Source organism: Myotis myotis, unplaced genomic scaffold (genome assembly GCF_014108235.1).
Source record: "Myotis myotis isolate mMyoMyo1 unplaced genomic scaffold, mMyoMyo1.p scaffold_m19_p_1, whole genome shotgun sequence".
Classification (NCBI taxonomy): Eukaryota; Metazoa; Chordata; class Mammalia; order Chiroptera; family Vespertilionidae; genus Myotis; species Myotis myotis.
Genome location: NW_023416313.1, coordinates 174913437 through 174935805, shown reverse-complemented (window position 1 = coordinate 174935805; position 22369 = coordinate 174913437). Strand labels below are relative to the sequence as shown.

Here is a 22369-nt window from a genome sequence, read left to right as displayed (position 1 = left end):
GCAGTGGGAAGGGCTTCATGGTGGGTTCATAAAGTGCCTTGAGGAGTCTTCTTCTTCGCTGTTGCCCCGATCTGCCAATGGAGAGGAACTGAGGGCTTCTTCATACCTCGCATGGACTGGTGATGCCCATCACCGTCATCCCTTACTCACCAGATAATGTGATCCTGACCAGGAGCAGGTGTGTGGCAAAGGGAGCCTGCTCTATCCGGATCGACCCCAGCAGCAGCCACATTTCCCCAGCCTGTGTGGGGTGCTCCCTCCACCTCTCCCAACGGGCTCCTGCAAGCACACCCAAGACTGAGCCTTTGAAAATAGGTTTCCAATGTTTAAATAGTTGCCTGTCAGGAGGCTTGAATCGTAGCCTCATAATTCTTCTCAGACCCAAGAAAGTGCCTGCCTCCCTCAAGAGGTAGTTTCAAGCTTACCTTTTCTCGACTGTGGGCTTTGAAACCCTGGCCGTCTGGTGATTCTGCTGCCAAATTTCACAAGCGTGCGTGCGTGTCTGCCGTGTTCCAGGCGCTTGCTGGGCAGTTTGCAATGTGTTAGCGCTGTTCCCCACACTATGTTAGCGGTTATGCCCTCCATCTTTTCAGATGGGGAAACTGAGGCCTGGCAATGTTAAGTAAGTTGCTCTTGGTTAATAAATGGAAGGAATTTGGAGAGACTTTTGGCAAAGGATTGTAAAATTGAAGGTTGATTTTTGTCCTCTTTCTAGGATACCATCAGAATGGCGTCATCAAAAACCAGTTTGTGCCACACCCGCATGCTCCTGGAAACCAGCGGTCCAATCAGAAAAGCCTGTACACCTCCATGGCCCGCCCACCCCTGCCCCGACAGCAGTCCACGGGCTCAGACCGCATGTCCCAGATGCCAGAGAGCTTGGATTTCCTCAAGGTCCCAGACCAGGGTGTCGCAGGGTAAGATTCCCGCCTTTTGTGGGTGAGGCCAGCACCTCCTCTCCATCAGTCACACCAAGGTTCACAGGTTCCACCCACACATTGTCCTCCAGAACCCAACACCATGCGGCCCTTGGTTGGCATTTCTAAAAGTACGACCAACTTCATGGCACGCAACTCCTTCTCCAGAGAGGGCATGTCTTAGAAACATCAGAAGAGGGGTCACTATCGGCCCCAAGATTCAATTACTCCGTAACCATTTCTGCTCTCCGGCATGGTTGGGGAACAATGGGGTTTTGGTTTGTGTCTGTGCCTGCAGTTGCATAAATATGATCGCTCAGAGAGTCATCAGGAATATTGAGAATAACACTCCAGAATTCCATGAGAAGTAGAAGTTTGTTTGTGAATCAGCTCTTCAGGGCTTTAAAATGACAGCCTTCCTGCCTTTCTAGAATAAAAATTTTATTTTTCAGAAAATAAAATTCTCCCAGAAAAAAAAAAAAAAAAAAAACCAGGCTTTGTACCTGAGGAAGGGAAGATTCCTGAAACTCTGTAGATCAAGCATGTCAAACTCACGGCCCATGGGCCACATGCCTTGTTTATTGGGCCCATGTTAGCCTTTGAGTTTGACATGCTTGGTGCAGATATTCCAAGAGTTATCAGTGTGGAAAGGGGGTTAGGCCAATTGCAGGACATGTGAGTGAACTCTACCAGGAGGTAGATAGCGGAACCAGTAAACCAAAAACGTGCTAGTAGCCCAAAGATGAGCTGCCCGAGGATGTAAGGAGCACAGGATGGATGGAAATCACCAGGTGGAAATACTGTAGAGTGGTATTGTCAAATACCAGAGAAGGATGAGGATCCTATTTCAGCCCCTATTGCTTATCTAATATTGGACTTGCTGCTTCTCCTCTCTGAGCTTTATTTTCCTCATCTGTATACGGATGTAATACCACTGAGCTTGCAGAGTTGTTGAGAGGACTAGAAATTATACACAAAATGCCTAGCCTGGTACTAGGCATGTAGCAAACTGCTCAGCCAACTTAGTTTGATGTGATGGTGGTGGTGGTGATGGTGGTGGTGGTGATGGTGGTGGTGATGGTGGTGGTGATGGTGATGGTGATGGTGATGGTGATGGTGATACAACCATTATCTCATGGTGGTCATGACTGTTAGGGACCTTCCAACTCTGCATGATTCTCAGTAGTGGAATAGTTCTCTCTGCTGAACCCAGTGAGGGGCCTCCTTCAGCCCCCTGCTCCCCTCTCTCATGCCCTCCTCCATTTTCCATTCTCTCCAAGCCTCTGGAATGATGATGAAGTTTCTAATGGGATCAGGAGACGTGTACAAAACAGAGCAGTGCTGGGAGCGGAACAGCAGCTCCTCCCGCTGGGTGGGCAGCCACCACTCGCCTCCCTGCCCCTTTATGAGATGTTTTCCTGCCTTGTCAGCTTCCTTCTAAAGACCACAAAGCACTTAGGAACTTCACCACGTTCACTCCTGCTGTTTCTCTTTCCCTCGCGAGCCTTACCCCGTTTGGGCTACAAATGGACGCACCGTGATTGCATACAGGTGGCCGTCAGTGGAGTGGATGCCACCCCTTTATTTCATCTCTCTCCCCGCCTCCCCCAATCTTGTGGAACCAGCTCTGTTGCATCTGTTCTAGTGACCATGGCTCCCCTGGTTGGCTTGGTCTAAAGCAGTCGCGCTCAGACTTCACTGAGCACCAGAATCCCTGTAGAACTTGCTGGCCCACTTCCAGAGGTTTGGATTCAGTAGGTCGGGGTGGAACCTAAGAATTTACATTTCTCCCAAGTTCCCAGGGCTGCTGCTGAACCAGGGACCACACTTTGAAAATCACCCGTCTGGTCTGATTGTTAAAGCCAGGGAAGGGTCTGTGTAAAGGTGAGTTGAAAGGATGCTGTTGAGACAACAGGATTGCTCTGCCATCCAGACCCACGCATTCAGAGGGGTGGACATCACTGAAGCAATCAAGCAACCCCTCCCGGGCCCAGTGGGTGTCCCAAGGAGGCAGGGGATTGAAGTCGGTGAACGAAATGCACCACGTCCCTTAGCTCTGCCTGCTAGCTTCCTACTCGCTTTGGTTTTGGCAAGCAAAGCCATCTTTCCAGCCTGCTTCTGCAACTTCCAGACTTGCACACCAGCCAGCCGGGAGCATCTGTCAGCCAAGAGCAGGCAATTTAGGAACGTTGTGTCTTAACCGAGGCTGCTCCCTTCCAGCCCTCAGCTCCGTGGTTCTCGGTTCAAGCCCATCACACCCTTCTCCACATTCAGGCCTACAGATCAGGCCTACGTGGTGTTGCCGTGGCGATGGCCGTGAGGCTGGAGGAGAGGGCACCTTCACAGCTGCCTGCCGGGCAGTATGATGCTCCCAGCTGTGTGTAAAAGTCACGATCGTTACTAGGCACTGAATCCGGCAGCTGCGAGGATCCCAGCCAGTCTCCCCTGGACATTAAATCTGCTCTGGGGCACACATTTCTTAAGAAATTGTACTCTGGTCAAAGGACTGAGCTTTTTCTAAGAATTCATTTTCTAAAACATATAAAAGTGAAATTGAAAATAATTTCTAATGTGGCCAGAGACCTTAGATGTGCATTTCAGGAGCCGCGTGGTTCCGTGCCCTTAATAGCTCCCCTTTGCCAAGAAAACATGAATTGCTGTATTCCACAGGAAGTCGTTGGAGCCGGCGGGGAGCTCTGGGATCCCACGCTTGTACCTTTCCTTAAACACAGAAATTCGTTCAGACATCACAGTCCCAGGCAGTGACCTAGAACTTGCCAATCTAGAAAAACAAGATTAGCGCAGTCTGTCTCAACTCGGGTTTGTCTTTTCTTTCCCTCTCCCGCCCCCAGTGCACTCTTCCTTCCAGGCATATTAAGCATAAGCAACCATTTCTTTTGGATCATGGAGTGTGGATAAAATCAAATGGTGTAATTAGCACCTCGAGTTAATTCAGGAGAGTCTTTGTCAGTTTATTTTATGTTCCGTCAAGTTTTTTTGGGGGGCAGAGCATGCACGAAGCTTTTACTAAATTAATTACCGCCCCCACCGGTTTCTTTACCCTTGCCTTGCCACGTGTGTGACATAGTCGTTGTTCTTGTCATCGTCATTGTTATCGTCATCCAAGAAAACTAAGCAAGATGTAGAGGGGCCATCGTCTTGCAGTCCTTCAGCATACCTTCTGAAAAGTCCGACTCGGGTGAAAGCTCCTTGCTGATTCTCAGGGAAAGAGGGCGAGTGAAGAAAGAATCATACAAGCAGCTCATTCATCAGCTCTGACTTCGTAGGAACACGTGATGTGCCAATCAAGGGTGCTTTATCCCTTTCCCCATAACTGAGATGACAAAATCTACCTGCACTTCATTGCTGGAAGTATCAAAACCCAGACCGGGATGTCTTTTCTGTTGGCCTTTTTAATCCCGTGATCCATTTCATGCAAGGACAATTTCAGGAAATTTCAAGGTACCCCAGAGATTACTCCAACTAGCAGTTGGAGAACCAGGAAAATACTGGGAGTGCTCAGCGGTAGGGCTTCTGGCCACGGCACAAAGGAGGGATCGATAGAAAAACTGAAATGCTGCCTGTGTGTTTCTTGACAAGGTTCTCCTAAAGGAGTCATATTTTCAAGGGGCTTAAAATTTCCAACAAGTGTCCAATAGCAATATTTCTCAACCCGTAAGCTACAGGAGTGGCAGCCATATCCTGGCCCAAGCCGACACGAAGCTGAGGAATTCCTGGCATCCATTCCCTCATTTCCAGTAATGTTTATAGATTCAACCTTTTGGAACAGAACCTATTTTAAAGAGCCAGTGAAATAAAATGCCATTATTTTCCTTCCTGGAATTTCAAGACATAAATTTTACATCTGCAGAACAAAGAAGTGATAGCTGAAAGCTTAAGCCCAGCTAACCCTGGAGTGAACTAGTGCACCCGCTGCCCCAGAGGGGTGGCGGCTGCACAGTTCGCAAGGTGGCCTGGCCGGGTGCAGCGAATGCACGACTCACAGCTGCAGGGATGGTGTGAGTCCCAGCTCAGGGTTTGGTTCTTCATAGATTCATTCATTGAATATTGACGGGGCCACGTGCCTTCCATGTGCCACATGCTGCGCTGCCTCTCGTCTATCACTTGTTCTTTCTACACCTTGGTGACCTCACCTGCGTAAGAGGGATAATCTATATATATAAAAGCCTAATATGCAAAGTGTCCCCCCGGGAGTTCGACAGACCGGGAGTTCGATCACTTGCTATGACATGCGCTGACCACCAGGGGGTGGTGTGGAATGAAGGAAGGCCCCAGCTGGCAGCTGCTAGGGACCCTACCCATGCACAATTTCGTGCACTGAGCCTCTAGTAAGAATATAATTTAATGCCGAAACCGGTTTGGCTCAGTGGATAGAGCGTCGGCCTGCGGACTGAAGGGTCCCAGGTTCGATTCCGGTCAAGGGCATGTACCTGGGTTGCGGGCACATCTCCAGTAGGAGATGTGCAGGAGGCGGCTGATCGATGTTTCTCTCTCATCGATGTTTCTAGCTCTCTATCTCTTTCACTTCCTCTCTGTAAAAAATCAATAAAATATATATTTTTTAAAAAAAGAATATAATTTAAAAACCCTCTCCTCGGGGTTTCTTGGAGATGAAATAGGGCTTTGTAAATGGTAAAGCACTATGCAGCTTGAACATTTATTTGTATTGGTTTTATGACTGTTATTCATGTGCTTTGCTCTCTTAGGGAAATAGTCATGTCCTACCAGGATTGAAAAGTGGGTGTCCCCTGGCCACTGGCTTTTCTCGCAAGAACTCTAATCTCTGACCTGCACAGAGGGTCCCCAGGAGGGTCTAAGCTTTAAGCATTGCTGGCTTTAACGGGGAATATGCAGCCTAGGAAAGCAAGACAAAGGACCAGTCAGGGAGACCCCTTCATCACTCCCCCTGCACACACACACACACACACACACACACACACACACACACAATAGCTATGCCGCTCTCTGTAGGCTCAGAGCAACAGCAGAACAGGGGGCGGTGAGGTAATATTGCGACAGACACTAGCTGCATTTGGACAATGTCAATAAAGCCCAAAACTCCTCCCGCTCGACTCTTCCCCAGTCTTTGTTCCAGTCACTGTAACAACTCACATCCCCTGGAAAGTAACCGGCATTCCCAGGAGAGAGCAAGTGAACAAACCGTCGCTTTAGAGAGCTTTGTTGTCCCTGATGTTATTTGGGGTTTTGTTTCCTGCGGGCCTTTAGCATCTTGTGAGGCTGGGCAGCTGTCCACAGGGGTTCAAATGTCAGTTGGCATCCCGATGTTTCAGGGCAAAGGCACCCTCGGCCCCACGCCGTCCCTGCCACGGGGCTTCTCCAGCAGCGCAGGTCCTCACTGAGCAGATGGGGCGACCGTCGTGTTGGTTATAATGTGGCTGCATTAGAGGTCCCGTGCCCGACTCAGAAAAAACTCCTGCTGTACAAGTGAGTCGCTGTCAGCTCTTTCCTGTGTTTGTTTTCTTACTGGGAAATAGACACAATAAAGTGGTAAATGTGTACAGATTAGCCTGAAACATGGGTCAGGGAGTGATAGGAACTCTAAATTGCATTGTGCCACAGTTACATACAATGAAACACTGGGTTTGCTCAGTGATGTGGACTTTTATAATTATAAACTATTATGTGTAAAAGTGAACCTTCGTTATTGAAATGGCAATGGGAAAAATAATTTTGTTATTTGTCTGAAATTTTTGCTCCAACCCTCATGATCCCAATAACACAATTTTCAGTCATGTCAGGTTTATTAGGAATGCAAGTCTCATAAAGTTCCAGACATAACAAAATTATCTAAATCCTGCACATCCATTGCTAAACACACGAGGCTCTGTCACACTTTTTATCGCTTTTGGACGAGGGAGTGTGAGTTATGGCCAGGGTGGCATGGGGACAGGGGTGTGCTGGTGAGCCGCTGGCTGTCTGGAGCTGTAACGTGTGCCCTTCTACTCTCGCTGTGGCCGATGTCAGGCTGCCAGCGTGACCACCATTGGTCTCAGAGGTGGGGAGAGAGGCCCAGGCGCACGCCAGTAAGGCTGCCACCATGCATAAGCAGCAGACAGTAACTTCAGAGCATAGATAGAAGATACAGGAAAATAATTAGGAAGGGTTGCTATGAGCATTTATTGCCTTTGCTTTATTATAACTTATTCAATCATACGTGTGTTCGATTTCATCTTTAATAATGAGTGTTTAACAACTGACCCACAAAAATCCTGACAGCATGACCACCTGCCCCCGCAGGCTGGACGGGGCCAGTTCCAGCTCCCAGGCACCAGGCCGCGTTTGCTGTGGAAGGAAGTCTGAATCCCTTCTTCCCTGCGTGGGCCAGTCGGCTCTTGGCTGCCAGTGGAGGCTCCAGGCCCCTAAGACTTCATTACTCAGCGCCCTCACGGAAAGTCCTGCTCTCCACATTATTGATTACACAGGATCGCCCCCTAGTGATGCAAAGGAGATGGTCCGTTTAAAGCTGAGCCTGTGGAGAGGAGCCTGGAACACGGCTGTTCTCCCTGACCGTTTCTACGGTGGTTTCCAAGTCTGCCGTGCAGCGAAGCGGAGACAGACCACCTCCTGGGCACAGACGGCCTGTGTTCCGGCCACAGCTGACAGTAGCAGTGTTGTTGGGAGCGCTCTGAGGCTCTGTCAGAATTAGAGAAAGGACCTGGGCCCTGGCCTGGATCCCCCTTAATAACAGGTGAAGACGCCTGAAGAGGTGAAGTGGCACACCCACCTTATGTGCCAGCCAGTGGCAGAGCCGGGCCGCCCACCCGGGCACCGACTCTAAGCCAGCGTCCCTTCTGCGCCCCCTGTCACTCCGTCAGAACATTGGGGCTGGGGCAACGTGGGGCCCCTGGGCCTGGTGAGCACAAACAGGCCAGGCCCCGGCCCAGGGAGCCTTCTGTCCTAATAATGACACAAGCCTCTGTCCCACCCTCTTAGTCCCCTGCTCTGAGCAGGTTGGGTACCAGAGCATGTGGCAGGGGCTTGAAATGAGCTTGGAAGGCTGAGCAGGCATTAGCAGCACTGGGCAGAGGGTGGAGGCAGCCAGGGGAGCATGGCCAGACAGAGGGACCAGAAAGGTCGTGTGGCTAGAGCTGTGGGAGCCTTGTGCCTCTGCCGTCCAGATGAGACCAGCAGGAAACCCAGGAGTGTTGTGAGGAGCAACGTCTGAAAATGCCTAGCACGGTGCCTCGCCAGAGCAGGCAGAGCCCGGCACGTTTGTCTGCATCTCACAGCTACAGGCAGGGGTTCCCAGATGGCACACCATCTGCTGACACTTGCAAGAAGAGTGGAGACGTGCCCAGATGTGACAGAGCGGCAGGAGTACTGGGGAGGAGGAAGGCTTTGGGTATCCCACTCTCTTTGGGAAGATGCTGCCTTACAACAGCAGGAGCGCCCCCTCCTGGGCACAGAGGACATTTCAACAGGAAAGAGCCCAGAATGGTGACTTCAGGGATGCCTTCTTTTCCCAGTGCAGAAGGCAAAGCTGCTCTGCACATCCACATCAAACACTCTCTTCCCCAGCAACCGCACCCATCTTAGAGCCACCAGAGCCCCGCTCCCAACTGCGGGTGTCGGAGCCCCACCAGCCAGCTCAGGATGGAGCAGTTGTCCAGGGCCTGGGACAAACAGCTTGCCCAGGGTCTACCCAGGAACCCAAATTCCCCAGTAATCCCTGAGGTTTTACTTTGATTTTTCTGAGGAAGTGGCCTCTGGTGCCTTGGGATCAAAGACCATGCAGTGGCTGTGTTCACGCCTCCAGCCCCTCCCCCACTCTGCCCGATTCCTGGGATGCCAGCGGCTGCTTGCCTACAGCTGGCCCAGCTCACTCTGGGCATCAGCATGCGCTGCAGAGCCCCGAGGGGCTGGTGCAATTCACTCATTGTGTGTTTTTTTAACCAGCTTTTTGGGGATTAAAAAAAAAATCAATTGTTTTAAAGTACAATTCAACAGTTTTTGGTATAGTCACAGAGTTGTGCAACTGTCATCATAATCTACTTTTAGAACATTTTCATCATCCCCCAAAAAGTTTTCTGCCATTAGCCGTCATTCCCCCAGCCCCAGCCCTGGGCAACCACACTAATCTACTTCCTGTCCATATAAATTAGCCTTTTCTGGACATTTCATATAAGGAGAATCATCCTTTTTTTGTTAAATTCATTCCTAAGTATTACATTCTTTTTTATGTCTTGTAAATGGAATTGCTCTCTCAGTTTCATTTGGATTGTTCATTGCTGATGCATAGAGATGGAGCTGATTTTTATATATTGTCTCATATTCCCTAGTCTTGCTGAACTTGCTTATTAGTTCAATAGGTGGGGTTATTTATTTATTTTAGTGTATTCCGTAGGTTTTCTACGTGCAAATCATCGCATGTGGTATTTTCACTTCTTTTCTAATCTGAGTGCCTTTTATTCTTCTTGACCAATTGCTCTGGCTAGAGCTTCCAGTGCAATGCTGGGCAGACATGCTGTGAGCTGGATGCCCTGTTTTGCTCCTGGTCTTCGGGAGAGAGCACTGTCTTTCCTCAGCAAGTATGACGTGAGCTGGGACTCTGTGATGGGGCTCCTAACCCGTACCAGGGCTCAGGGGCTTCCATGACAAAAGGTGGGGAGGCACCAGTGTGCCTGGTGGCAGGACATGAGTCTAAGGGCCCGCAGGGGCCACACCTGGCAGGGCCCTCCTTGGCCCATTTCCCAATGTTGTAGGTGACAGGAATGGCACCAGTTGTCTAACCAGTAGGGTCAGACCAAACCTGGGTTCAGCAACCTCAGTACTTGGGTTCTGGCTAGGAAAGAATTCAGAGTCCAGACCCAAACTGTAAGAGAACATGTATTGGGTAAATCACAGAGGTAGAAAATGCAATTCCTAGAAGGATTGGGCTTAGGAAACACATTATAGTGGTAAAGGCAGGACCCTTGGAGCTTGGGTGTGAGGAAGCTAATGGTAATGTGCCTGGGGCAGGGAGGAGGGAGGAGAGAGGGAAGGCACAGGCATGCTCCCTGGAGGGAGAGTGCACTGAGTCCTCCCTCCTAAGGGTTTTAAGGGCCTTGGTGTTAGGGGAGGTCCCAGGGGAAGGTCTCAATAGAGTACTCATAGCTTTCTAGGTGTGTCCATTCAAGGTTGTGGTCTCCACTGATTGGCTGGCACTAGGGCAGGGGTCATTATTCAATGCAGCTGGTCCTGACAGCAGCCTTATCTGGTTTTATTGCTTCTCTGGGCCTGGAGCTGACATACAACTGAGGCTTAGATGTTATCTCTAGGGCGGAAAGGTCAAGGGGTCCAAACCTCCTGACGCTGGGGGTGAGGTCTCACCCTACAGTTGTCCTTTCCAGGGTACCTGGGGCTTTCCACCCTGGTGACCTTCTGTACCAGGCCCATCTGTACCTGTACCCGTGCTCTACTCACGTCTGCCTACCTACCACATCCAGAGCAGAGAAGCTGTTAGGAGGATTTTTAGTAGGGGGTGAGGTGAACTAATAAACGCTGAGCTGGGGCGATATTGAAGAGGGGGGAGTGGCGGGGGCGGCTCAGGAAGGAAGCAGCTGGCAGGGAAGAAATGGAGGAGGAACTGAGGGCTTCGTCAAAGCTGGAGGTGGATGGGCAGAGGAGCCAGGGAGGGGTGACTGCCGGGATGGCTGCAGGGAGGATGGTCCTACCTTCCAGGGTCATCCAGCTTCACTGAGGCCCCCTGTCCGGGGACCACACCTAAGTCCCAAAGTCCCAATACTCTTTGGCTCCAAATGCCTCCTCAACCTGCCCTGATGGTAGGTTTCCCTCATCTAGGGGCCTCTGGGGAATGTGTGTGTGTGTGTGTACGCGCCCCTCCTCCCCTCCCCTCCCCCCCCCCCCCCCCCCCCCCCCCGTTCCTTCCCACCCTGCTCCCTGGGCTACCAGGCTGAAGCTCTCCTCCCTCGCAGGGTGTTCTGACACTCACCCGCCCTCCGCCCCACTCCCTGTTGCTGGGAAATCAGCTGACTGCTGGTATGCTGACATCCCTAATATACAGGTCTCTTAATTAAAGGCCTGTGTGCCCAGCCAGCTCTCAGGGAAGCCAGCACGTCTCAAGCAGGGACTGGGGATTGCCAGGGGACCAGGGAGGAAATGATGTATGCAAATGATCTCTCCGGCACCTTTCCTCTGTGATCGAAGTGCTTGCTGGGGTGGGAGGTGGGGACATGGTTGACCTGAGGAGGCTGAATGAAGCCTGTGTAACCTTGGGGTTGCTCCCTCCCACAAAGGAAGGGAGCCCCAGGCAGCACTCAAGGAACCCCACCCCTGCTGGGAACAGCCCTACCACCCTGCTGACATCCAGTGCCCCTCTCCTACGCACCCCCTCATGATCCAACTTACTAGTGGCACCCAGTGAGCACCTGGCATCACAGGACCTCAGCGAGGACACTGGGGCTCTGGCCTCCTGAGAGCACAGCTCCAAACCGGGTGTGCTTTCTGCTTCCAAAACTCAGGCCCAAGGAGAGTCCCTCCCTTCTCCTTCTCCCTCCCCCAGGTGAGAGCAGGTGCTCACAGACCTGGCAGGCATAACAGGCCAGCCCCAGCCTTGCTTATGTTGAGTTCAGCCCAACCCTCTTAGAGGAAATCGGGAGCTTAACTTTCCTTTGGTTTGTCCTTAAGGGGCAGGGGGAAGGGTCTATATTTCTATTTCCTTTTCCTTTCTCTCTAAATACTTTCATGAACATACTTAATAGTTGTTTCAGGTATAAGTTTAAAGATCTCCCTTAATAGGAAGAAGCGATAGTTACATGCCTGAGACAGTGTGTGAATGGTGATCGGAGGCAGCAGTGTGTTGGAAGCATACACCGAAAGCTGGATTAGGGTTCTGGTGCTGGAGATATTTCTGATGATCTTGACCAAGGGAAGGCGGGTGCCACTGGCATCCAGAGGGGACAGGCCGGTCATGTTGCTAAACACCCTACAGTGCAGAGGACAGCCCCACAGCAAAGACAAGTGGCCCAAAATGTCAGCAGTGCTAAGGTGAGAAGCGGCTCTGGGTGAGCTCTTGCACAAGTGCATTTCCAGCAGCATTTCTGTGATAAAGCTGGAATCATCCCAGTGAGTGGGTCAGGAAATTTGGACAGATGCATGGGGTGGAGTGGTATAAAGCAATGAGAATGAATAACTAAAATTCCGCACATCAACAGGCTACATCCCAAAAATGGAGTGAGTGCTAGTAGAATGGGATTCCTTTCGTGGGTTGTTTAGGGAGACGTGTGTTGTAAAACTACAAAGGAAACCAGAATTATTAATACAAAGTGTGGGAGGGTGGTCATTCTGGGAGGGATGGCAGCTGAGGAGAGGCTTCTATGGTACCCGCAAAAATTCTGTGTCCAAAGTTGGGGAGGGGGTAGATGTGTGACTGTTTTATTATTGTGGAAAAGATATATATATATAGATATAGAAATAGATGTAGATGTAGATGTAGATGTAGATGTAGATGTAGATGTAGATATATAGATATAGTGGGGGACATGGTAACAGCAGCTAATGGTTATTGAGAGCTATCTATGTGCTTTTACAATGACCTTGTCAGGGAGGCTGTTTTATTATCAGAAAAAGTTTAGGGGGCGACATATCCTCCTAAGGATGGAGCTGGATTTGAACTTGAACAGGCCAGTGGTGGCCCCATGGTCTAGACCAGCGGTCACCAACCTTTCGGACCTCATGGACCACCAGTGGTCTGCGGGCCACCGGTTGGTGACCACTGGTCTAGACCACTATACGGAACTGCTGCTGCCCCTGTCAGGTGCCATCTCTCACCTGCCTCCACTCTCTCCACAGGGTCCGGAGACAGACGACCAGCAGGCCCAACCCAGCAGGGGGCAGACCCAAGCCCCAGCCCAAGCCCAAGCCTCAGGTGCCACAGTGCAAGGCTCTGTATGCCTACGATGCTCAGGACACAGACGAACTCAGCTTCAATGCCAATGACATTATCGACATTATCAAAGAAGGTAAGTGCATGGCTGGCTGGCTGGGACAGCCTCCCAGAGAGCATGCAGTCACCCTGCTCTAAAACTAGTTTAAACCTGAAGGGAACTTGTAGGCTCCTCTAACTGGAACTTGCAGAGGTAGCCACATTCCAGCCTCAGTTTGATCAAGACTCCAGATTCTATTTTTTAATTTTTATTTCAGAGAGGAAAGAAGGAAGGAGAGAATATAAAATAAAGAAAGATAAAAACATCAATGATGAGATGGAATCATTGATTGGCTGCCTCCTGCATACCCCACACCGGAGATCAAGCCCGAAACCTGGGCATGTGCCCCTACTGGGGATTGGACCGTGACCTCCTGGCTCATAGGCCGGCACTCAATCACTGAGCTACGCCAGCCAGGCCAGATTCATTTTTTAATGCTTTTTTCAGATCTTCTTTCAGCTGCTCCCTTCCCTTCTCAGGCTGGTTTTCCTCCTGGGAGCAGAATGGCTGCCTCAGTGCCAGGCCAACAGGCCAAACCGTATCTGAAAGCTGCTCTGTCTCCAAGACGTCTTTTCTTGGCCGTTGGACACAGTGCTCGGTTTCACTGGGATTGGACCAAATTGGTCATGTGCTCACCCCTGATCCAACCTCCAAAGCCAGACAAAGGCTTACCCAAGTGGGTTAGACATGCAGGGACTGCACTAGAAACAGGAGCTAGGTCTCCCACCCAAACTTCATGGCTCCCCCAATGAAGGTGATGGAATGGAAGCCAGGGAGGCAGCCTGTAACGTCCATTTTAAAAGTGGCTGAATGTTTTATTAGTTGGGTAGAGAAGATAAGTTAGAATATAATATACATAAAATCAAACGTGAGTGCCTATGGAAGCACAAAAAACAAAGATAGCTCCTGGCTTAGGGTGACGGAAGACCCGCCATGAAGGAAATGGCATTTGTGGGGAAGCGGGGGAGACAGACAGACAGAAGCACACAGGCTAGAAAGAGCAAGTTGTTTTAGGAAAAATAGCTGATGCCTGACCTTGGTGCAGAATCCCCAAGGAGATGGCCTGGGAGACGAGATGACACTGGGGGTGGCCTGGTCATAGAGGCCCTGAGTGTCAGGCTCGGGGAAGACACTGCAGAGCCACCCAAGGCTTCGGAGCCGAGCAAGGACAGCTGGAGTGAACAGTGTCTTCGGCAAGTTCCGCTTTCAGGAAGAGGTGGCCAGGAACCGTGTCTGTAACAGGCTCCTTCACTGTATGGGCTCGCTCAGGAGGACTCTAGGTCCCTAGGCAAACTCCTTCTAATTGGTCCCTGGGCTTTTGGGTATTTGTTTTGTTTTGTTTTGTTTTGTTTTTAATCATCTAGTTTTCCACAGGTTTTAATAGTTTAAGCCATTTAGTATCCTTCTCCAAAGTGTCCAAGTGAAAATAAGTGTTGAAATAAAGTCCAGTAAACACAAACAGGATTTTTATTACCAGCTTTGTTCAGCAAAAATTCTGGAAATAACCTAATATCCAATAAAGCAGTTAATCAAAGAGAGCTTTGCTATATCCATTCAGTAAACTTTGATGCCCAATTATTTTTATTAAAGATAATGATACAAAAACACAGTATTGAAATGGAAAAATGGTCATGGGAAAAAAATGTTAGGTTATCGACTGTGGATTATAGTCTCATTTTTGTAAAAATAAAAAATGTATATGGCTATGTGTCTGAATCTATATCATATATGTGTTATAGAAAATGTCTCCTAAAGTATTGAATTTTAAATGAATATTATTTTCTTTTCTTAGTACTTTCAAATTTTCTAGAAATAACATGTATTGGTTATATTTAAAACAACTGTATATTTACAGAAAATGTAGAGTTTCAGAAGTTATCAAAACATGCCATAAGTTTTCACTGTAATTTAAAGTGTGGTCTGAGTGCAGGAATAGACATGTAGATAAATGGGGTAGAATAGAATCCAGAAACAGGCCCCTGTGTATGTAGATATTTATTGTATGATAATGTGGCTTTGAAGTCAGGAGAAAGTATAAACAATTCCTTTCTATTTTGAAAATAAAATAAAAGTAGATATCTACCTCATACCCAGAAAAAATCAGGTGAATTAAACATCTAAAAATATGTAACTGAATTATAAAAGTGTCGGAAGGAAACCTAGAATACTATATTAATCTTTGGGTGGAGAAAGCCTTCCTATGGAGGACATCAAGCCCCCAAACCGTAAAGGGGTTAACCTCACAACAGGACTCAGTTAAACCCTCTGTATGGGGAATGGTACCAGGGGAAAGTTAAATTTTGGAAAACTGACTAAGAAAAATGTTTACATATATAAATAGCTCCTCCACAATCGAGTCCAGCAGTGGACAAGGGCTAGTGAGGCAATGAGCAGCAGAGCCTCCTAAGTCATCAATGAAATGCAACGCAAAACATTTCACCTGCAACGCCGGTAAAGATTAAAATGGGAACACAGTCCACATTCCCTTAACCAAATCCTTAGAGCTTCAGAAATCAGAGATGAGAGCTTTTAGGAAGTTAATAATGGTGTGTCTGTATATATAAACGCCTCTTGAGAGTCCCAGGCCAGCACCCTAGATCAGTGTCAATGTTTCTGCTATGAAATAACATGAGCATCATATTCTGTGGGAAGAGACATCATAAATTTATGTCAATTCAGGTCAAGTTTTGCCATTAAATGAGCTGCAGAAAACTTTTAACTTTCAGAATATTCTGGATTTTGTCATTGCAAAATAAAGTGTAGACTACAATATCTGTGGTTAGTGAGGGAAATAGGTATTTCTTGCTGAAATAGACTTTTGGGAGGAAATTTCGTAATATTTGTCACCATTTTTAAATCTCCATGTCATGGATTTATATCTAACCCCTTCCACCAAGATAAATCTCAAGTAAGTAAATATTTAAATGTATCAAATAAACATAAAAGTCCTATAAGTAAGTATAGGAGATTTTTCTTTAACATCATCAATGTGAGAAAGGATTTGGAAATATTATAGAAAACCAAGAAGCCTTAAAATAATAGATTATTTTATTCACCTACTTAACTATTAAAATATCATAAAAAGTTAATATAGTAAAATATAATTAAAAAATTGGAGGAAGGATAGTTGCAACTCAAATGACAAATTCAGAAATATATCAAGAACTCCTAGTCTATAAGATATAGACCGACAGCAGATAGAAAAATAGGGAAATGACAGGAAGAGTGGTGTCCCTGCAGCTATAGGTGGGAATATAGAAACTCTTTATATACAGATATGATATGATCATTAGCACATATTATTAAGGTTATAAAAAGTACAGAACATGTTTTATGCACAGTATGCTATCATTTGTGTAGAAAAGGGGGTCATTTTTATAAATACTTGTCTTCATGTACATGAAATATCTCTGGAAGAAAGTGCAAAAAATAGGTAACATTACTCACCCTCAAATAAGGGATCTGGGTGTACTTTTGTACTTTTGAAAGTATGACCCATTATAAAAAGTAACATTTTTCTTACAAAGGATAATAGCAGGTCCATATTCTTTGACCCAGGAATCTCTCGTATAGAACCATTCGCACATAGGCATAAAAATATATGTATGGATGTTTATTGCATTAATAGTGAAAAATTGGCAACACATGTCCATCAATAAGGGCATGACTACATAAATTTTGTCCATCTCGTTAAAAAATGAGATTCAGACATGGAAAGGTTATATCTCTGAAGTATTGAAAAGCAAGATGCAGACCTAGCTGGTTTGGCTCAGTGAATAGAGTGTCGGCCAGTGGATTGAAGGGTCTCAGGTTTGATTCTGGTCAAGGGCATGTACCTCAGTTGCAAGGCACGTGGGGGAGACAGCCAGTCAGTGTGTCTCTCTCCAATTGATGTTTCTCTCTCTGTGTCTCTTCCCTTCTACTCTCTAAAAATAAATGGAAAAATATCCTCGGGTGAGGATTAACAAAAAAGAAAAGCCTCCCTCTCCCTTCCTCTTAAAAGCAATTAAAAAAATACATATTTTTGGGAGAGATCAACCAAAGGACTTGTATGCATGCATATAAGCATAACCAATGGACACAAACACCAAGGAGGTGAGGGCATGAGTGGGGGGAGAGGGGAGGCTATGGAGGGAATAAGGACACATATGTAATACCTTAATCAATAAAAAAAGAGAAAAAAAGAAAGGCAAGATGCAGAGTAGTAAGATATAGAATGGCCCATTTCTGTACCAAATATATTACTAGTGAAGGGCCTGGGGTTAAGGTGGGAGTTAAGGGTTGGAAGTGAAGGGGGAGGAAGCAGGACTGAGGCCATCAGACCAGGACACAGCCAGTCACTGCCAGCCCCACAGCTACTCCAAAGTTAGACTGCTTGTTGCAGAAACCAAATGCCTACGGTTAGGGTTAGGGTTAGGGTTAGGGTTAGGGTTAGGGTTAGGGTTAGGGTTAGGATTAGGCTGGGTCCTGCATTAGGGTTAGGGTTAGGATTTTAGGGTTAGGATTAGAATTGGTCCTGCATTAGATTTAGGGTTAGGGTTAGGATTAGGTTTAGAATTGGTCCTGCATTAGGGTTAGGGTTAGGGTTAGGGTTAGGGTTAGGGTTAGGGTTAGGGTTAGGGTTAGGGTTAGAATTAGTGTTCGTCCTGCATTAGGGTTAGGGTTAGGGTTAGGGTTGGTCCTGCATTAGGGTTAGGGTTAGGGTTAGAATTGGTCCTGCATTAGGGTTAGGGTTAGGGTTAGGGTTAGGGTTAGGGTTAGGGTTAGAATTAGTGTTCGTCCTGCATTAGGGTTAGGGTTAGGGTTAGGGTTGGTCCTGCATTTGGGTTAGGGTTAGGGTTAGGGTTAGAATTGGTCCTGCATTTTGTTTAGGGTTCTGGTTAGGGTTAGTCCAGGGTTGTTATGGTTGGTCCTGCATTAGGGTTAGGGTTAGGTTTATAATTGGACCTGCATTTGGGTTAGGGTTAGGCTTAGGGTTATTTCTGCATTAGGGTTGGTATTAGGGTTAGGGTTAGGATTAGCGTTATTGTTAGGGTTGGTCCTGCGTTAGGGTTAGGGTTAGGGTTAGGGTTAGGGTTAGGGTTAGGGTTAGGGTTATGGTTGGTCCTGCGTTAGGGTTAGGGTTAGGGTTAGGGTTAGGGTTAGGGTTGGTCCTGCATTAGATTTAGGGTTAGGGTTAGGGTTAGGGTTAGGGTTAGGGTTAGGGTTAGGGTTAGAATTGGTCCTGCATTATGGTTAGGGTTAGGGTTGGGTTAGGGTTCGTCCTGGGTTAGGGTTAGGGTTAGGGTTAGGATTAGGGTTGGTCCTGCATTAGGGTTAGGGTTAGGGTTAGAATTGGTCCTACATTAGGGTTTGGTTAGGGTTAGGGTTATGCTCGTTCTGCATTAAGGTTAGGGTTGGGATTAGCGTTAGGGTTAGAATTAGTCCTGCATTTGGGTTAGGTTTAGGGTTTTAAGGTTGGTCCTGCATTAGGGTTAGGGTTAGAGTTGTTAGGGTTAGGGTTAGTCCTGCGTTAGGGTTAAGGTTAGGGTTAGGCTGGGTCCTGCATTTGATTTAGGGTTAGGGTTAGGTTTAGAATTAGGGTTGTTAGGGTTAGTGTTTTTAGGGTTAAGGTTAGGGTTGTTAGTGTTAGGGGCCGATGGGTTAGGGTTAGGGTTAGGGTTAGCCTTAGTGTTAGGGTTGTTAGGGTAGGGTTAGGGTTAGGGTTGTTAGGGTTAGAGTCCGATGGGCACCAGCTATCCCAAAGAAGTGCCGCGGCCTCATTTCAGTCCTAAAGGACCGATACCTGGAGGCTGTCTCCAGCACCTCACATCTGCGCATCAGGTCCTTCCCTTAAGAGGGCTCTGAGTGGCCCATCTGTAGGTCTGCTGTAAGGGACAGGGTAGAGGGATGGGTGATGGTGGAAAAGGGCATAGAGGGGATTAATGGTGATGGAAAAAAAAAATTAAAGAAAGGGTAGAACAGCCTAGCCCCCCTTCACTTCTGCCATTTGTCTCCCTACAGATCCTTCTGGCTGGTGGACGGGCCGGCTCCGAGGCAAGCAGGGCCTGTTCCCCAACAACTACGTGACCAAGATCTGATTTGCACAGAGACTGGCACATGGGTGAAGGAGCTCCAGGCACAGACGGGGAGGGGACATTTGGGGCTCTCCTTCTGATCTATAACGGGCAGCTGCTTCGCCACAGCCTGGAGTTATTCTGGCACCTTCCCCAGGACATTGAAAGGCTGCGCTGGGGAAAGGGTCGTCACTCCATAAATGATCCTACAAGATAGCCTATTCATGAGAACCCAGGAGGGCAAAACAACCACCCACTAAGATTTATTTATTCTATTTAAACCTGGTGAGAGAACAGACGGGGTCCACTCAGACCTTGTTGGCTCTATCAGAACAGCACCCCGCTCGCTCACCAGGCCCAGGGAATGGCTGTGGGCGGCCGCTGACAAGTGCCTTTAGTTGAAGAGCACATTTCTCTCATCCCTCTTTTCCTTACCTGACACACATTCCCTCTGCCCCCTCACCTCAGGGAGGACCCCTCTCTGCAGGCGTGAGTGGGCACTTCTGGTGCAAATGCTAGGGGCGGGCATGGCCTGCTGAGCCCATGGGAGCAGAGGGGTGCTGGTTTACACTTGCTGGGACCATCGGGCTGCGGGGCTGAATGGGGCTGGGGGTTGGGCTGTCGGCCTTGCTTTTCTGGGTCTTCAGTGGGAATGTGGCTGGCCCATGTTGGTTTTGTGTTTAATGCTGTACCTATTACTAGAAGGGTCTTTTTTTTTTCAAGCTGTACATTTATAAAACAGATCATATACTGTATATATAAAAAAATCTCAAGATGGTAGAAACATGTATGAATGTACTAAGTAGTATTCCACTGTACTTATTCATAAGGTAGGTTTTATTACAAAACTCGCACCAGGTACTTACAGATGTGCACTACTCCTTCCAACTATAGAATCAGTGTTACTGCTTTCTAGCTCCGCCCCCGCAAGCCCCTCCCAACCCTTCCCCTACAGGTGATTTTCCCCTGCCCCCCTCTGTGGACCCCCCTTACCTCCTAATAAAGGAATCAGTGAACCCCCTTGTTCTTTCTCAACATTTATTATGGGTTGTGTCCATATCCCCCAAAAAAGATATTTTGAAAATATATTTATCCCCAGTACCTCTGTATATGACCTTATTTGGAAATAGGTTCTTTACAGAGGTAGTCAAGTTAAAATGAAGCCATTAGGAAGCACCTTAATCCAATACACCTGGCATCCTGATAAAAGGGAAATTTAGACTCAGATTGGCACATTGAGAGGGAAGATGATGTGGAGTCAGCCAGCTACAAGCTGAGGAGAGGGGTCTGGAACAGGTCTTCCCTCAGAAGACCAGCACCTGGGTCTCAGACTTCAGCCTCCACAATTGTAAGACCATAAATCCATCGCTAAGCCACCCAGGCCATTGTACTTTGCTAAGGCAGCCCTACCCAACACATTCAGTGTTACTGCAGTAATAGTGAAAAGTTGGGGGAAATGGCATGTGCATAATAAGGAAAAGGTTCTAGGGGAGACTCACTTCTCTACCTCCACTCCCAGTTGCCACAGTCATTGTTTCTTTTTTCTTTTTTTAAGTACAATTCCCATTTCTTTTTTTCCCAGAGAACTTTTCTTCAGCCCTTAGGACTTACTTAGCTCCTTACATGAGCTTTGGTGGAGGTTGTGGGGCAGCACCCACCAGTGTAGATCAGGGTGGGGGTGGGGGTCCTTCTGGGCTCAGGATTCCTGACACCTTGCTGTGAAGAGCACAGCTCACACTGTAGGGTAGTTTCACATACAGCTTGGGAAGCACAGAGGCATGGACTACACCTGCTTCAGAAATGTCCCTAAAGGCTGTGGCCTCTACTATGTTTTGATGAACTTCTTAATGGCCTTGTCCTTGGGCCTGTATCAGGCGCTGTTGGTGCAACCAATAGGTTGCACATGGTCACAGCTTGTTTTGGCACAACCGTTGTTCCTTCTTTTCTTGGTCATCTTGGAAGTGAGGACCCAGCCAGTTCTCTTATACATCGTGAAATCCCTACACTCACAGCAGAAGACTCCTTAATTGACGAACCCAAGAACAGCGACCCACTTTATTCAATTTCAGCATTTTCGCTGAAATCTAGGGCAAAAAGGCACTTCTCAAGTTTATCAGTGCACCAGGTGACCCTGGGATTATTCTGCCACAGTCATTCATAAGCTATTGGGAAAGTAGGGTTTGACCAGCACAAAACTTTTTGTCATTTCAGGATCCCCAAGTCCTGCGGGGGAAAATTATCAGGGGTTACATATAAAGAGCAAAATGTATCTGAATTCAGTACAAAGTAAACCACTGAATTCTGTGTTTTATCAAGGACAGGGAGCAAACCCTCTTCAGTAACAATACCATAACATTTAAAGTATATTTCATTACCTTTTAAGAGCGGAAAATAAAGCCATAATGTGATGACATGAGGAAAGGTGATCCTATTGACACTATAGTGTATGTGTGTATGCGTGTGTGTGTGTGTATATATTGATTTCAGAGAGGAAGCTATGGCCTAGTCTAAAATCTCCACTTTGCAAATGAGCAGGCTCAGCACAGTTCACTACTGTGCCCAAGATCACATAGCTCTGAAGTAGAGATACCATCATTTGAACCCTGATCTGATCCCAAGGCCCACACTTTTAATCTTAAGTCTTCAACAAAGAATTTGACAGTCAGTCTAATCTGTCAACCTTTAAGCATCTAATATCTTTCTCTCAAAAATCAAAAATCTAAAAAGAAAAACTCCCAAAAAAGGAATCAACAGCTATAAATCTGTAACTCCTTTGATAGGCAAAAGCTCTATCTAACACACCTTTGAATACCCAGAGTCCATCCCAGACCAGCAACCTCCTTAAAATCATAGCCACTCACATTAATGCGCCTCCAGACACTGTGCTCCAGGCCTGACACACTTTAGCACATCTGAGGTCGACACCCTTACCCCAGCGCCCACAGGCCGCACAGCTCCCAGGCTCAGGCCCAACAACCCAGCGGGTCTGTGCTCTTCAAATACTGGTTACCTCATCACATTTCCTAACTCCAGTGTTGTTATATTACAACTCCTACCTTTACAGCTGACTGCACATTTATAACACCCGAGTTTGGGCGCCTGCTGTGGCACATAAGGAAGTATCTTAAAGGTCTTTGCATGACATCCAAAAGTAGGAATTTCCTGAGTCAGAGTATTTAATACTTAACTAAGCAAAGTATGTCATAAAGAAGCTATAAAATGTCTTTGGAGTATGCCTACAAACCCATCCTTTCCTGATGAGAAGTCGGAGCCAGGGAAGCCCCCTTTTGTGGTCTCACTTAGTTACCATTCACACTTAGTCATCTGTCAGTGTCTGAGGCTGCCATGGGAACAAGTCCCACTATCGCAACAAGAGGATTTATGAAACTTTACACTAGTGTCTCTATCTAAATGCTTCAGCTAGTCAGGA

At 47.5% G+C, this 22369-nt stretch overlaps 1 protein-coding gene across 7 annotated transcripts in view; it reads left to right on the top strand.

The window, feature by feature from the left end:
* MYO1E (myosin IE) overlaps positions 1-19962 on the top strand; it is a 189614-nt gene extending 169652 nt beyond the window's left edge. For 6 of the 7 annotated variants that reach the window (XM_036303216.1, XM_036303197.1, XM_036303205.1 and 3 more), the window contains 3 exons: positions 716-917; positions 12750-12919; positions 18887-19962. In XM_036303216.1, the coding sequence (XP_036159109.1) occupies positions 716-917; positions 12750-12919; positions 18887-18963 (449 nt within the window). In that variant the 3' untranslated portion in view covers positions 18964-19962. Of the gene's footprint in view, positions 1-715; positions 918-11696; positions 11946-12749; positions 12920-18886 lie in introns of those variants that run through there. The other variant, XR_004966726.1, reaches the window with a different exon arrangement.
* Positions 19963-22369: the final 2407 nt, after the last annotated feature.